Source organism: Hydra viridissima, unplaced genomic scaffold, assembly GCF_058129835.1.
Source record: "Hydra viridissima isolate aposymbiotic clone 2 unplaced genomic scaffold, HvirCarnegie_v1 scaffold_4, whole genome shotgun sequence".
NCBI classification, from domain to species: Eukaryota; Metazoa; Cnidaria; class Hydrozoa; order Anthoathecata; family Hydridae; genus Hydra; species Hydra viridissima.
In genome coordinates, this window is record NW_028324303.1 from 9,832,508 (window position 1) to 9,849,781 (window position 17,274).

Below are 17,274 nucleotides of genomic sequence, written 5' to 3' on the forward strand. Positions count from 1 at the left end.
TTTTGCACATCTTTCAGCTTAAAATAAAAATAAGTTTGTAGTAAAATGTTTAAGCAAAAAAAGTTATATATGATTTCTTTATTTGCTATTATTTTAACTATTAATCAACACACACACAAACACACACACACACACATAAATATTTCGTTTGTTTTTTTATTTTTAAATTAATATAATTATTTAAGAAACAAATTATTACCTCACTGGTTGAAAAATAAGCAAACTAACTAACACCATAATGGTACTTTGGCATAACTTTTTCTTTGAAAAATTGAATTTTCCCTGTAAGTGATTGATGGAAATGTCTTAATTTGTTTTGGTCAAAATCTTGCTGATAGGTCTATAATCTAAATAATGTTTTACAAATGTAACACTTTATTGCACTTTTTGTAGAGAAAAGTGATTATATTTAAAATAGATATTTATTATACTTTTCAATGTCTGGAGTTTTTCTGATTTTCTGTTTTGGCTCCTCTATGATTCCCCCATTTGTAATGGATTATTTGCATGTTAAAGTGGGACATTTTTTAATTTTAAAATGGTCAAAACAAATTTCTACACATTTCTAAAGTTTACATTTTGAAAATGTAATTTAAATATCTGGAAAAATTGGGATGCATGGACTTTACCATGAAATCTTTATTTTCCCTATCAATTTTTGAAACCATATCAAGCTAGTAAAGTTCATCATATTTGCACAATAGGTATTGTGATATTTTAACATTGACAATTTGAACTATATGATTTTCTTCTTTTATTGAGGAAATCAAACGTTAGAGTAAAATCATCATCCTCAGATAACCATTTCATCTTTTGACTGAAGTAGATGAAGGTGAATATTTGTGGAAACTTCTTGCCTCAGTAATCGTGGTTGCTATCAGTAATCGTGGTAAGCTTCATTTCTTCAGCAGTGACATATACTTGGATGAGGAACTGAATACTTGGATTAGGAACTGATACTTGGATGAGGAACTGAAAATAAAAAAGAAATTTTATTAAACTTTATAGAACAGAGAAATTATAGTTCAAGATTTTAATTTAATTTTAAATTTAAAAATCTTAATAAGTTTTATGAAGATTACAACTAATTTGGCGTAAATTAGTTGTGACCTTCATAAAATTACACTGCAACGCCCTTTAGGTCAACGTTCCTCAGGTTACAGGTCTCTAAAATTTTTTTTTTATCTATACCCATAGAGATTTTAGTTCGATTTACTATTGGAGTTTTCTTGCAACAAACAAATTGATAAAATGACAATGACTTTTCTCCAAACAAAATCTGTTTTTACAAATTTTCATGTTCATTAATATCCCTAAAAAATCGTCATAAAAAACCGCTAATACATATTTATAGTTTATTTGGTTTTTTAGTGGTAAAAACTATTAAAATCATCTACTTCATAAAGTAATTAAACGTTCTAGCACTTTCCGCGATGGAATTACAACTTTGCACAGTGACCCAAATTACGTTAAAAGCGGCAAAAAATACGTAACTATTGAATGCATGTAAATTAGACATACTTTACATCAAAATAGGGTTTTTTAGGGTCAAGGAATTCAAACTTGGAACTTAAAATTTTTTTCACATTCATTAATTATCCGTATAACACCTATAAGCGCGATAAAACACGCGTTACGTGACTTTAAAATTTGTAAATACTATAATTAGTAAAATTTAGCTTCCTTGACCCAAAATACTACTGTGATCAAAAAGTAAGGTGAATTTTTTTATAAAATGAAAAATCTTTATTTATTCTTCCAAATCTGTATCGTCCCCCTCAAAATAATCCCCCCCCCCCGGCCCCAATGCACTTTTGCCAACGTTTTTTCCAGTCTTCGAAGCATGCCGAAAAGTCCTCGGTAGGGATAGCCTTCAATGCGCGTGCCGATTCACGTTGGATCTCTTCAATGGACTCAAAACGATTTCCCCGGAGTGGTCTCTTGAGCTTTGGGAACAGCCAGAAGTCACACGGTGCTAAGTCGGGCGAATACGGTGGTTGTGGAGCAACATGGGTAGAGTTTTTGGCGAAAAACTCACGAAGAACCAGTGCTGTGTGCGAAGGCGCATTATCGTGGTGCAAAATCCAAGAGTTATTGGCCCATAATTCCGGTCTCTTTTTGCGAATAGCTTCACGCAAACGTCGCATAACGCTTAAATAATATTCCTTGTTGACAGTTTGGCCAGTTGGAAGGAATTCGTAGTGCACGACACCACAATAATCAAAGAAAACAGTCAACATGACCTTGATTTTTGAGCGACTTTGACGTGGTTGCTTCGGTCTCGGCTCGCCTTTTTCACGGTATTCACTCGATTGGTCGGTTGTTTCAGGGTCGTATGCGTAGACCCAAGTCTCATCGCCAGTAATAATTTGTTTGTAGACGTCTTGATAGTCAGAAAGCATTGCTTCACACTTTTTAACGCGACGCTCTTTTTCAAAGTAATTGAGAAATTTCGGCACCAAACGTGATTTGAGTCTTCTGAGGCCCAAATGATCCTCTAAAATCGCTTGCACCAACCCAAATGATATTCCAACCATGTCAACAAGGTCTCGAATGGTTAACCGACGATTTGCAAGCACCAATTCTTTGATTTTGTTGATGTGGCGATCATCAATCGAAGTCGATGGTCGTCCGGAGCGTTCCAAGTCATCAACACGTTCTCGGCCTTCTTTGAAGTCTTTGTACCACTTGTAAACATTTTTTTGAGACATAGTCTCTTCACCGAAGGCCTTTTGCAACATTCGATACGTTTCAGCAGCAGAAATATCATTCCGCAAACAAAATTTAATAGCACTTCTTTGCTCAACAAAATTAGACATCGTGAAAATCGCCGAATGCACTTTTGGTACTTCAGAAACAAGCGTAAACAAAAAAAAAATAATTATGAGTTTGACATGTAATTTGGCGCAAATGTTAATGACATTCCTACCAACTTAAAAATAAAAAAGATTGGACGATTCGAATAAGGCGGGAAGTTTAAATTAAAAATTCACCTTACTTTTTGATCACAGTAGTATAACAATGTATCAATACCCAAACGCTCGCATACGCGTTAAAGGCGCCCGAACCAGCTAAACGCGCGCAGACGCATTACAAAGCGCGTTATGGGTCTTTAACGCCCAAAAAAATACATATATGTAATACAAAAATTAACAAAGTAGAATATGAAGTTATTTTTACGAGTTAAATTACTAAGAAGTTCAGTACTTCTGGAGGAAAAGCTCTTCCTTGATAACTAATGTTGTATCGATCGTGTATTGTCGCAAAAAACGTCGGTTTTTAAATCGAAAGAGGAGGGGCGGTGTTGCACTTGACAAAACTATGCACTATTCTATTAAACTGTTTTATTAAACATTCTATTAAACTAATCTATTTAAAATATTTCTTTAAGAAGCAGGGGGTTGCAGCAAATACAGCAGTGTTTTTTTGGCTATCGTTTAGTGGTTTTGTTTCACTAAAATTGAACGTAGAACAACGTGGAACTTTTTCTTGGCTGGTACATGTTTAAAATTGTGCATTAAAATATTAATTTTTTACACGTGTTCCTTTAAAATAACACAATATCCAAGAAATTTTTTAAAGTTGACTTTAAATCAAAAAGTAGTTTACTTTAATATTTTAAGTCTAAAAACGATGGAAGCTTTCTTTTTTTTTTCCGGGGCTTTTTGCCGTTTTTAGATTAAAGTTGGTCTTCGTGCTGTGGAAGGAACACATTTTAAAAATAGTGGTTACACCAAATCTGAAGTTTTACTCCTGGTTAAAACCTTTTGTGTCAGAGGAAAACTATATACGTCATTCCTTTCTTTTAGCACTTTCCATGATTGGTTCACGTTATCCATTTACATTTTAAGGTAGTTTAAGTAAAAGAACTACATTTGAAATTAATTTTTTTTCTCTGAGTAGATGTTTTAAGAAAATGTCTGGTGTCACGCTTGGTTACTGGAAGATAAGAGGAGTATGTTTTAAAGGAATTTATACATCTGTTAGTTTGCTAATATATATATTTTTAATGTCAATTATTTTAAATTGTTTGATTCTATTTTTAGCTTGCTCAACCTATTCGCTTACTTCTTGGGTATACAAAAACAGAATTTGAAGACAAGACATATGATGTGGGAGATGGTAATCAAATGTATATTCTAAATGTATATGTAATGCATGTAAACTAGACTAAAAACGTCAGTTTTTTTAATAGTGTTGCAGAATTTACCTTCATGGCTGTAGCAGACAAAAAGATCAAATCAAAAAAATAATTGCTCCAATAATTATAGCTAAAAGGCTAGGTTATTATTTTGACAAGACACTCTGATTTTTAATATTTTAGATAAGAATTAATCAAGAATGTATTTTGTCTAATTAATTGAAATTCCCATGATGTAATTTTAATCAGAATACCTCTTTGACAGATATATATGCTATTCTAAACCAATCGCATGAATATTGCAATTTTTAAATGTTCAGTAATTTAACAAATATTCTATTTTCCTTTCCTCTTTTTTAGCACCAACATATGATAGATCATCTTGGACAAATGTAAAGTTTACACTTGGTTTAGATTTCCCAAATGTAAGCTATTTTTAGATATTGTTAATTACATAAATACAGCTTAGATGGAAAAATATTTGATGTTAATTTTATGATTTAGTTTAAAAATATTCAAAATATACATAGAATAAATTTAAGCATACAATTGTGTAAATACTGTAGAATTTTAACTTATGAAATCAAACATTAAATTTCTGCTTAATAATCTTTTTTTTTAAGTTCCCTTACTTAATTGATGGAGAGATCAAATTAACACAGAGTAATGCGGTAAAAACATTGATTTCTAGGGTCTTAGCTTTACTATTTGTACTTTGAATTTTATTGAAAAGTAAAGTTTTTTTGCACTTTATTTATTGAATCATACTATTGAAATTTCTCATAATTTTTGCAAACTGAGTTCAAAAACAGCAATTGTGATTGTACTAGACAAGACACTTTTTTCTGTGTAAGGCTTGAAAGTTTTTAGCTAATTGAGAAGTATAACAATATAACAAAAAAAATAATTAAGGTGAGTATATTTTTGAGATTTATTCATGAAGCAAACTGATTTTTGTGGAAACTTGAAAAGGAGTTTTTAGAAGAAGTCTCAGCATCAGTCTGTAATTCATTATTGCATGAAAGTTCAGATGCTTTTTCATAGTTGACTTGTTACATTGTTCAGTTTTATGCAGTGAATAGTAGTGATGCAAGACACTACTGATGCTTTGTTGTAATCAGTGTAGAGCTTTCTTATAATCTGGGTAGAACAACTCTGAACAACCACCTCTGCTTACAGGTAGTCTATTTGATACCCAAGTTTCAGGAGCTGCTTTCTAGAAGAAGTCTGAAATGGTGAGGATATCAGTAAAAGACATGTATCCTTTGTCATCAAGTCTTTAAATCTGGAAACTGATCAAGAGACATACGTCTTGGTGGATCTTTTGACACATTATTACATTTATTGAATGCCTTTTTCTCAGATGAAATAAAGTCTGGCAAAAAAAAACAAATACTACCAGCTCTTCACTCAAATACCACAGTTGTCTGCACAGTTTTCTTAACCCTTTGGATGCTGGTGATCCAGTTGCTTTCAGAAAATTAACCAGCTGCTAATAATTGGTTGGAGCTGCAGTTGGAATGTGGTACAGAAACCATCATTTCACATATGCTCCAACACCAAATACATAGGAACTTCCAAGACCTTGAATTTCTCACTTTGTCAGTTTGAAGGCAGATTTTTTGAAAATAAAGATCTTCAAAGCATAAATCAACCTAACCATGTAACCTGTACAATTGGTGGTGGCAGGCTTTCTGAAGTACACTCCTCATGGTAGTAAACCTACCAGGTAAATCATGATAACCTCATGATAGTCATCTTGTTGATGTGTCAGTTCAAGTTGACTGATCACAGACTCTTTCATATCAGCAGAAACATTGGCAGTGTAACAACAATCACAGTGTCTTTGACTGTCACTGTTCTTCTTGCTTTATCCTTTTTAAAACCTGATTTCTCCACCAACTCTTTGAGCTGTTTGATAATATGATTAATGTGACAAGTTGGAATTTGGACCACATCCCAGAATCAGATAACCTCATTTGTAATACCAATAGTTACATCATTCTTTGTCTGATGCAATATACAGCTTAAAATAACTTGTCTAGTGAATTTTGAGAAAACAATATTTTAATACTAAATGGCAACTGCAAACAATTTGCAAGTCATGTAACTAACATAAATTAAATAAGGCTGCAGACTCATGAGTAATTATCTTTAAACCTTCCATCTCAGCCCTTTCATAAATTAACAGATGTTAAAGGGCTGGGTTAAAAAGTGTCAAGACATTTCAAGGTATTTCCATGTTCTTTATGTTTGTAACATATACAAGATATCAAAACTAAAGATTTTTAAACTTGATTGTTCCCAAACACTACAAAGAAATATCTAAACGAAACAATAACATTCAAATATCAAACATTATCATTGCTTTATCTTCATTTATGTTACATAATGGGAAGCTAAAGATATCAATATTTTTGTTTTGTTAGTTTGTGATAAGGATTTTGTGCTTCTTTCAACAACATAATTTTCCCTCTTCTCCATTAATCCACTATTTTTGTATCTTTATTTTTGTATCTTTATTTTTGTATTGCTAAAATAAATCTTAAATAGTCAGTAGAAAAAAAACTGACTATTTAAGATTTATTTTAAAATGTTTTTACAAACTGAAAATTTTCAGCAATTTTCAGATTGTAAAAATGTTTTAAAACCTAACTTTCTACTTTTCAACCATTATGAATTGGATATTTAAATATTTCTTAATTGATGATCTAAAAATATTCACAGATTTGTCATATTAGTTTTTAAGATAAAGTTTAAAGGTCTCAGGATATGTTGTTCAAAAAGTATAAGGCTCCAAAGTTTGTTAAAAATTAATTTTCATTAATAGAACTGTGTTTTTAGACACAATTCTGTTAATGAAAATTCACAAATGACCCTTAATCAACATTCAAATCTTAATTTAGAAGTCAAATATTTTGTTGATCATTGTTATTGTTTTCTTAAAATATTTTATATGCATTTAAATGTAATTTATAACATTCTAAATATTTAGATCCTTCGTTATATTGCCAGAAAGCACAATATGGGTAAGGGACATTTTAAAGTTAACTTTTTGCAGTTATTTTTTATATTGTACCTATGTTATTCTCTAATGCTTTGAATCTTTAAATTAGATGGAAATACAATTCATGAGAAATGTCGAATTGATATGATGGAGAATGAGGTACATTATTCAGAACAACTAAGATTGATAAGAATGTAATATTTTAAAATGTTTTTTATACCTTGACAAGGGCTGGTCATTATTAACCTATAAAATTTCATTATATCTTTAAAAAGTTTAGTTGAAAAAAGGAGTTTTTTAAAATTTACTACACAATTGAAAATGAATACTTGTATTTAAGAAATTATTTTAAAAATTTTTTATATACATTAGTTAATGGACTTCAGAATTGCTTTTTCAACTCTTTGCTATTTTACAAAACCTGAGGAATTAAATGTAAGTTTTAATGTGCATGTCTGTATATATGTATGTATGTATGTATGTATGTATGTATGTATGTATGTATGTATGTATGTATGTATGTATGTATGTATGTATGTATGTATACATGTGTGTGTCATTGCAAAATAACCAAGTTAATGTAAAGCAGCAAATAAGTTCTTTTTCAAAATACAATAATGTATGTGTAATAATAGAGTATCCTAAAATCTTAAGGTATTAATATGTTAAAATCACGTAATGCTTTTTTAATATCAGTTTAAGGATAATATATTGACATTTGAAGGTATTTTAGGGCCTGTGCTATGCTATGATAAAATATGTTATGCAATTGTAGGAAACATTGACCAGATACAAGACAAGTGTTCATACTCGCCTTAAAGCGTACAATGATTTTTTGGGAGAGTCAAATTTTGTAGTAGGGGATAAAGTAATAGTTTCGTTAGTAAAGTTTGTTTTTCATGATCAAAAACATTTTAATTGTTTTACTCAAAAATGAATTAATCTTGCTTCAGCTAACCTTTGTTGACTTCGTTTTCTACGAGCTTCTTGATGCCCACAAGTCATTGCAAGAAGATATTTTGGCCTCTCACCCAAATCTAGAGGTATAAACTACTTATTGTTTAGTCATTCATTTCAATTTGTTTTGAGTAGTTAATTATGATTATTAATGTTATTAATATCCTATCATCATCAATTTTGTTTATATACTGTCTTACATTTCATTAACTATATATCTAGGCTTTTGTCGAAAGATTTGAGGTATGTGAAAATACTAACTTTCATTAATTGTGCTAGCGTGGCGTAAGGTAGCAGAATGTCGCAAAAGCAGTCTTTTCTGAAAAGATTATTTAAATATTTATGTTGATGTGCTAATCGAACCAGGTCATCCTAAAATAAATTCTTTCAATTTGTTGAACTTGTGAGTTTATACGCGTTTCTGCGTTTCGCCATTTAGAAGAATGTTTCTTATGGTTGATTGTTTTTTGTTGTTTTTATACTTGTAGGAATTACCAGAAATACATGAATTCATGAGATCGGACAAGTTCTTTAAAGGCCCATTAAACGGTAAAATGGCTCTTATCGGTGGTGAAATTTAAGATGTGTAATCTCGATTGTTGCAATAAAATCTTTTTTAAAGAATACTTTTGCTTACACTTTTTCTTTTTTTTTTTTTTTGAATCTCGTAATTAAAAGCTGATTTTGAGATATTTAACATTTAAAAAAAATGAGTAAACAAAAAGAAAGGTGAAGTCTGTAGACTCGCCGTAACCCCAGTGCTTCGGGTTGTGTGAGTCTATTGCCCTTAAATGTTGATTGAAATTCTCAATTACCTACGTAAACCAGGGTTTATTCTTATGCAGGTAGGTAGACAGGCAAACTCATTCACTAAGTGCGTGTACGTACACTGCCGGCCAAAAGTTTGAGGCCACTTGAGAGTATAAATATATAACTTTCTATTTGTAAATAACTACATACGTCTAAATAGTTATCTACAATATTGGTACTTTATTGAAAGTAAAAGTTTTGGTACATGTCAGCAATGCTATCCATTTCCATCACGTTTGCCTCTTGCACTATCTTCTTGTTTGACGTAGATTTTCTAGATTCATCTGAATAAAGATAAAATATTTTTCTCGGGCGTCATAACGAAGGTGTCAACCAAGCCCTCAAATGTCTACTAATCAATTCTTTAATGTAGGTACCATTTGTACGTTAACCAAACAAGGAATATCTTCTCGATATTTGAAGATAAAATCGAAGGCGAACTTTAGCTATATAAATTGAAACAGGGCTACGTTAGTAATACACTTAATGTTATTTTTTGCTTCACCATAATTCATTCGCCGTTAATTTAAGAAATACATTCAGTTCTAAATGTTGTGCTTGACAAACAATTATTCCGCAGAGTATAGCATTTTGGGACCACCCATCCGCGAAAGTAAGTTTCCGCAAAAACCTCTTCCACAAACAATTTCTTCTTTTAAGGTATATGGTTCGGCCAGTAGAGCCATCAAATCCCGCTTTGTAATGAAAAGTTACCAGGTCACATTGTTCTATCATACCTTTAATACCATTTTGAACTTGACAGTCTTTGTGCAGTGTGGTCATAAAAACTTCGCAGCAGTTCGCAGTATGGTCAGTAAAAATCCTATCGTTAGTTATCTTGAAAGAAATACTGTTTTCTAAAAACAAAACCCTAATTGTTTTTTTCTAGTAGACAAGCTTGAAGAAACTTTTTAGTGTATTATAAAAATGAAATTTAAAAACAGATCTAATTGTAAAAAACCCCAAAAGTTTAAACTTTTGCTTAGGGTTGAGGCAGCAACAATCACCGTGTATACAACGAAAAGCATTTTTTTGACTGCAAGTATTTGTGAAAAATAGTTCATATATTTATATTTACACAATTTGGATAATAAGCTAGTAGGTAAAAAGTTATTTAAAAATATTCCTATATAAACAACTTATTCAAAAATTATTTTTGCATTACTAACAATCGTTTGAACACGATGAAATTCACCCTTTAATCGTTAATTACTCGAAAACTACTTAACAAATTTTTGTATTTTTTTTTTTTTTTTTTTTTCACAATGAAGCTAACTAAATTATTTAATTCAATCATTTTTTACATTTTCAAGTGGACGCTTCGGTAGAAACCGAAAATTTTTGCGCGTACTTGACATCATCTTATGAAAATTTTTGCGAGTACTGGACATCATCATCTTCAGCATTCTTCTACATACAAATCCGAGCTCAAAGTCTTACGAGCAGCGTATGGTGCACTTTTCAAACCACAGGAACAGATTGCTCGGCATGTAAGGAGCTTAGGAGCAAATATTTTAGCTGAGTGTATTTGAATTAGCTGACGACATATCTACTTTTTGACAGATAAAAATATTGTTGGCTGGCAATTGTGAAAAGGCCTTTTTACAATAGGTATTTTCGTCTTCAATTATGCACAAGTTTTCTCGGCTTAAAAGGTTATATAGCTTTTTTTAACAACGATTTCCTTTAATTTCTCCATTAATGGTTCGCTTTGGAGTTTTCTTTTTATGATATGCTTTATATTCTTAAGATTTAAGTACTTTTCCTATCAAAGCTTGAGTGCATTTAAATTTTCTCGTAACATCTCTGTGCGACTGACATGGATTTGCCTTTTTTGAGCGAATGATTGATTTTGCTTTATATTTATCTTTAAATCCCTTCTTTTTTTTTTCCACTTCCTGTTTTTCTTTCAATAGATCGATTCTCTTTATGTCTCTACAAAATAAATCCTACTGAAGATTGAGCTACACCGCTCAATTTTCAAATGTCAGTTTGTGACAATGAAGGACTTTGAAAAGAAATTTCCAAAACTTTTTCTCGATTTAACACTTGTTTACTCATTTTAACCCGATATCAACAATAACCATTACTTAACACCAATACAAATCAAACAACAACGCATTAGCTAAAAAATTAGAAAAAGCAAAAAAATAAGAAAAATCTGCGACGTAGTTTTTGAGTAATTAACTATTAAAGGGTGCTGAGTTTTAACGTGTTCAACCGATTTAGACCGAACATAGATTATTTATAGCTTTACTTAAGGCAAAAACTGGCAAATGGCTTTTTTCGCATGCTCGTTTACATAATTTGAACAGTAGATTAGATTCACATAAGCAAAAGTTTGGAAGATATTGTGGAAAGTTTATCTGATGTCTTAAAAAAATCTGCTACTGATACATAAAAACATTTGTATTGAACTGCTTTTTAAAGAGCCTAAACTAATAAAGCAATCCTAATACAAAACGCATAACTTAAAGTGGTACTTAATAAAGTTGTCATGTGTCAATTACCGATTGAAATAAATATTTCTGCTAACGAATGATAATAATAATGGGGATAGTTTGTGAAACTTGTGTCGAAATGCGACCTGCAATTTCATCGTTACACAACCATAAAAAGTCTGAACACAAATAACTGCAGCAAAGCTGGAAACATCAAAAACGTGCTCATCGTGCGATGCAGACAAAGTTATCAAGATCTTTCTCAATCAGCTAGACCAAAACGTTGAGATAAGAGCTGTTTACTGTTGTAACCAGCAAAAAAATAGACCACTCGCACCACCAGAAATTCACGATGGTTTGAACAAAACTCGGAATAAACCTGTATCTCTTACTACCGTCTGAGAGAGTCTAATCTGTTTGGTCAAGTTGCTTTACTTCGAACTCAAAACAAGAAAAAAGACTAGAATGGGCCCTTGGTCCTCGTAAATGAACAGAAGAAGGCTTTGAAAAAGTATTTTGTAATGACGAATCAAATTTCGAAGGACTTGCTTCAAAAAGAAGAGATTACGTTCGCAAACGTTCAGCCAGACGAAGACAAGCCTGAGATATAACCCTGCTAATTAAGGTGTGTCGTACTATTTTTTTATAAATAATGATTTTTTTAAAAATTATTTTTTGAAAATTGTAAATACTTGTAAATATGCATTAGTTCTCTAAATAAAGTTTTAATTACTAAATCCGAAATGTTAAGCTGTTTTTAATTTAGAAATCTATGTTCACACGTTTTACATGTATCGCTTTTTTTTTTTTTTTTTTAAATACCTTTTTTTAAAAATCATTTAGTGTGACATCCTATTGCTAATAATTTTACAGTGGTTGCACTAAGATCTTTTTACATCGATGATTATTCTTATTTTAATACAAATTTATTCATTTTTAACGCAGCATTTTTAGAAGACGTATCAACAAATTGTACATGGATTGTTTGGATTGCATCATTAAAAAGGACGCGACTAGAGCGGTAAGTTCGACGGTTAATTCAAATTTTCAGACTGGAAAATTACTCTACTATCAAAAGAACCCATTCTTCAGGCTTTTTACCAGTTTAGAGAGCGAGTACAGACATAAAAAGCTCCCTCTTTACTATTAGTAGTTGCTCGAAACGACCAGAAAATTCCTAAACCACTCACTCATGATTCTATAACTTATAAAAAGGTATATTTTCACCGTGTTTTTACCGTGTTTAAATTGAAGCCGAATTACTGTTGGAAAAAAACGGGGGAAAAAAAAAACATCTATTGTGAACCAACTAACGAGCGATTAAAAGCTGCATACTTGCTGCAACAACGTTTGCGCGATGGTATTAGCTGAAAGTTTGTTCAAAAAAATTACACGCCTATATTCAAAGTGTGAGCATTATTGCGGTTCAAATTGCACGGCTGGAAGGATTTTCTGCATCTTAGCAACCATACGGCCAGTGTTTTCGAACAAGTCACATAACCTCGACATTTAGCAATTACGTCAATTTAGTTCTTAAATGTAACTCATTAAAATTTGCAAGCTAAGGTTTTGGGGTTTCTTTTTAACAACGAAAATCGTTTTCTGGGAGAAGGGCACTTCCGGGGCAATACCTGTTTACATTTCGTTGTTTCTTTTTTTAAACATACTTCTCCTGAAATTTCGTCTTTATTACACTTAACTGAGAGGCAGCCATTTCGGTTCAAATTCCGTATACTTTTATGCACATTTCCTAAATTTCGTGAATTGACTCTGTTTTTTTCAGTTTTTCTGACAGGTTCCTCAACTCTTCATTGAAGTGGATTCTTTTTATCCCCCTTGATAAACTGTAACAAGACGTCAAATTCAGAAAATTCAAACCAGGGAGAGAATTCAAAATATGCCGAACAAGTATATCAGATACAGAAGTACCCGCTAAGTCTAAATGTGTTAGTTTTGAGCATCTGTTAACACAGATAGTTAAAATCTCATCCATACTTCCTTGTAGCAGTTTTATCTTTGAGAGATCAATGTGCAAAAGCTTATTGGACCATTTTTGGAAAATAAGCTGAGAAATATCAACATTGATTTTACAACCAGATATATAAAGTTTTTCTAGTTTTGTAGTACACAAACAAAAACCCTTGATTGTAATTTGAAGGTTTCCACGAATATCTAAAAGGATTAAATTTTCGGCATTTTTTGTAATTCCAAGCAGTAAATCATCAGTTAGCCATCCAGAAGAATCTTGAACACTGAGACTGCAAATCTTAAGAGCAGGAAAACCACGTGCTTTCTGGTACTTAAAAGGTTTTGGCTCCAACCTTAAATTTGAAAGATAAAGTTCTTCTAATAGTTGACATGACTCTTGAAAGGTTGAAAAACAAACATTTCTGACAGAGGTATTAGATAAATCTATGCTTTTAAGATTCGAGCAGTAATTGCAAATTGAAGTGAACGCAAATGAACCCAAAGCAATATTTTCTGACAGGTCTATGTGAGTCAAATTATTCCCAGATAACTCCAAAAACCTATTCACAGCTTTTGCATATTTTTTGGCTACATGTAGATTTGAAAAAAATATCTTCTTTAATGGACAATGTTTTGCTAGAGCCACCAATGAAGCTTCGGTAACTTTTGAGATTCCTTTTCGCTGACAAGAAGATATATTAAGTGACTCCAACTTTTTGCAGCATTTGCTCACAGCAAATAAACCCACATCAGTGATATCGGTCCAACCACATAAATTTAATTCTTTCAAATTGGAAAACCGTGTCTTTACAAGCTTTATTATTGTTTTGTCTTTTGCCCTCTTTGTACCTAGAAATAAGACATTAACAGCTAATTAAAAAGTAACCTTACTATTATAGACAGTTAAAAAAAGTAAATAAATAACCTTTCAATTAAGAACACATTACCATTTTTTTATTATGCAAAAATATTTTTGGTTTTTAAAAACTACCTACCACCCATAAATGCAAGATCAGCTGTTCTCCATGCAACAGGCTGCTTGACCACTTCGTTCCAATGCCTACAAACCTGTGCACATCGAGAGACAAACCTTACATTTGCTACTTCTAATGGCGATAGCATTAATAAACGAAATATGTAAGAAAGAATTTCAGTAGGCAATACTGACCAAGTATCTTCATTTGGACTGACATTTTTCTCTATCAGATTTAAGTTGCTTCCTGGCAAATTCAAAGTAAAGTTTTTTAAAATTGCTTTTATAAGATTCAACTAAAGATGTATATATAGAGAATTCTCTCTTCTCCTATATAAATCTAAGTAGAATAACCTTGTTGTTTATGCTCAATTTTCATTGAAGATTTCTTTCTAAGGCTGAATTTCCTAGAGTTTTGTACTGAATCAACAGACCTTGCTATCTTCCTTTTCAAACCTAGAAAAGGCAACTTTATTTCTAAGGACTTTTATTTTTAAGGGTTCAATATAGACAAATATCAAACAATCACAAAAGTCAGAGAAAGACATCAATGCAAACAAAAAAGCTAGTCGAAGGTATGGTTAACATTTTTAACTCACTTTTTTTCCTTACTTCCCTTTCACATTCATCATTGGGTTTACCAATTTCATAATCAGTATCATCAGTATCAGAGGAAAGTTCTTTATCCAAACCATAAAGCTGTAAAACATTTCCGGATTTTGTCATTTTTTTTGCGGAACTTGTTATTACTTCTTAAAATATCGTTTTTATTTTGTGTTTAGAGAGAAGTTTTACAAAGTGATCATCCATTTGTATTTTATTTTACTTTTGGCTGGGGTCTGTCTAATCTTACGCAGGTCGATTTATCCGGACGCAGAGAGAAGATGCAATCTATCGTTCAGATTGTTTATGTAACAAACTTTAGGATGTTCAGAAATGAATGCAAGTTTTTAACGATTCTCTTTAAAAAGACGTCTCAGTTCAGACAGAGCTTTGATAATTTGGGCAGGACTCAATAAGTGGCGGTAAATTAATCCAGTTGCAGACCACCAGTTGACGTAGTTTTTTTCACGAGTTAAACAACTGAGCGATTTTGTTAAGCAAAAGGAACGCAGAGCGCACCCAAATCGACGATTGTTTTATCTTAAGGTCAAATCATTAAGCAGCGATTTGTCTAGCTATTTTTATCATCATTTCGACTTCAAGGTTTTACTTTTTTTGTCCGACACTTAAATTCTTCAGCAAGCTCTCGAACAGTTCTAACGTGAATTTGCTTCCACAAAACCTTTTTTTTCTCTTGATATTATTAATGATGATTAGGGACAGGCGAAAAACACGAAAACACGGAAGCCGTGTTTTCCGTGTTTTTTGTCATTTGCCGTGTTTTCCGTGTTTTCTGAGAAATCCGTGTTTTTGTCAGATTTACCGTGATTTTCTGTTGTTTTTTTAAAATTAACTCGCTCTATTCTCTTACTTACTTGTTGGTAGTGGTAATTGCTTGACGTCAATTCATCTGTCATTTCCGGTTAGTAATTACCATTTTTTCGTAAACAAGTTGCGTGTCAATCAATAAACATCTTACATTTAATCATGTTGAAGAACGCCGTGAATGTTTCTTGTGCCGAGCGCGCAAAACAGTATCCCAAGGGAACTTTGCACGCCGACGATGGCCGTCTCTTTTGCACAAGTTGTAACGTTACACTAGATCATACGAGAAAAGGTACGATTGATAGACACTTGCTAACACCTATGCACACTCAAAAACGCCTCAATGAAACAAATGACACTCGTGCGAAGAAGCAAGCTACAATAACAGGTGCATTTAAGGCGGTATCTGAGTCACGTAATGCACGAAATCTTGCTCAGTTTGAATTAGTGAAGGCATTTACTGCAGCTAACATACCGCTAAACTAACTTGATCATCCTAAGCTAAAGAAATATTTACAGACGAATGTAAAGAACCTTGGGGCACTACCATGCGCAAGTCACCTACGGCGCGATTATCTACCGAAGGTTTTTGATGTTACTCATGATGAATTGAAAGCCCGTGTTGAAGCAGTATCTTAAGTTATTGTAGCCACTGATGAGACCAGCGATTCCCAAGATTGTTTTGTTCTACATATACTGTTTATGCTACCAGTAACAAGTTCTGATGAAACGCAGATGAAGGCGGTAATAGTTAATCTGGTCTACTTAGAAAACGTTAATGCAACGACAGTCAGTCAGGCAATTATTAAGACACTGAACAAGTTCAACGCTAACTTCAATAAAGTCAGTGCATTTGTTACAGACAATGCCAGTTACATGACGAAGACTATGAGAAATCTCCAAGGGATACTCTCCAACTATGTTTATTTGTCGTGTAATGTTTTTAATTCAGTAAGCTAAGAGCTAAGTGAATAATTTCAATTTAGAGACTTCAGCAACAAAGTTGAACAAACGGTCATAAAATCTTAGTTAAAACACAGTTTTTGCTTATTGAAGTTATTTCACTATGAATAAAAATGTGGCATTTTGGTGCCGTGTTTTTTCCGTGTTTTTACCGTGTTTTTTACGATTTTTATTAAAGTAGGCCGTGTTTTTCGCACTTTTTTACCGTGTTTTTCCCCTGTCTCTAATGATGATAGAGACGGAGGACTGTCACCGGTTTCAGACGCCCCCCCCCCGCCCTATTTTTTTAACTCACTTGAACTAATCAGACTTTTCAATAGCTATTGGTGCTAAACTTTGCTGATGTTTGAGCCGTTGTTGGTCCCTCGCATCCGAATTTCAGTTTTCTCGAAGCGAAATTTCAGTCAGGAAATTGTTTTTATGAGACACTGTTATCATGAAGTCCAATATTGCCAACCTAGCTGACCCAAGAATGCCACTTATATGGGGTGATAGTGTACACATGCCAGGGTCACCTGGTGCAAATTTTGAAATCTTTTAGGTACGTCTGCGGGAAAAAAAGTGACTTTGAAGTTACAAAAATGGA

At 32.4% G+C, this 17,274-nt stretch overlaps 3 protein-coding genes across 8 annotated transcripts; 2 read left to right on the top strand and 1 right to left on the bottom strand.

Annotated features, from left to right (window-relative positions):
- The first annotated feature begins 3,660 nt into the window (after positions 1-3,660).
- On the top strand, positions 3,661-8,729 carry LOC145183398 (glutathione S-transferase Mu 1-like). Of its 5 annotated transcripts, none has more exons than XM_090084147.1 (11): positions 3,661-3,955; positions 4,047-4,122; positions 4,502-4,566; positions 4,765-6,668; positions 6,723-7,170; positions 7,258-7,307; positions 7,521-7,583; positions 7,924-8,016; positions 8,102-8,191; positions 8,328-8,348; positions 8,594-8,729. In XM_090084147.1, the coding sequence occupies exons 5-11, from the start codon at positions 7,167-7,169 to the stop codon at positions 8,684-8,686; spliced, it is 414 nt and encodes a 137-aa protein (XP_089940273.1). In that variant the 5' UTR covers positions 3,661-3,955; positions 4,047-4,122; positions 4,502-4,566; positions 4,765-6,668; positions 6,723-7,166; the 3' UTR covers positions 8,687-8,729. The 5 variants fall into 5 exon arrangements, with proteins under 5 accessions (XP_089940273.1, XP_089940272.1, XP_089940271.1 ...); XM_090084142.1 differs by having other exon boundaries at positions 3,668-3,955; positions 4,765-4,812; positions 7,137-7,170; XM_090084145.1 differs by lacking the exon at positions 7,521-7,583 and having other exon boundaries at positions 3,664-3,955; positions 4,765-4,812; positions 7,137-7,170.
- Positions 8,730-12,545: 3,816 nt separating this feature from the next.
- LOC149889790 (F-box/LRR-repeat protein 6-like) lies at positions 12,546-15,295 on the bottom strand. Of its 2 annotated transcripts, XM_090084141.1 has the most exons (5): positions 14,897-15,290; positions 14,652-14,753; positions 14,493-14,544; positions 14,320-14,392; positions 12,546-14,173 (listed from the first exon to the last, which is right to left on the bottom strand). In XM_090084141.1, exons 1-5 carry the CDS (start codon positions 15,021-15,023, stop codon positions 14,144-14,146), a joined length of 384 nt encoding a protein of 127 aa, XP_089940267.1. In that variant the 5' UTR covers positions 15,024-15,290; the 3' UTR covers positions 12,546-14,143. The 2 variants fall into 2 exon arrangements, with proteins under 2 accessions (XP_089940267.1, XP_089940266.1); XM_090084140.1 differs by having other exon boundaries at positions 14,320-14,544; positions 14,897-15,295.
- A 592-nt stretch (positions 15,296-15,887) lies between these two features.
- Positions 15,888-16,211, top strand: LOC149889791 (CGG triplet repeat-binding protein 1-like). Its single transcript, XM_090085181.1, has one exon. The coding sequence runs from the start codon at positions 15,888-15,890 to the stop codon at positions 16,209-16,211; it is 324 nt and encodes a 107-aa protein (XP_089941307.1).
- The last annotated feature ends 1,063 nt before the right edge of the window (positions 16,212-17,274 follow it).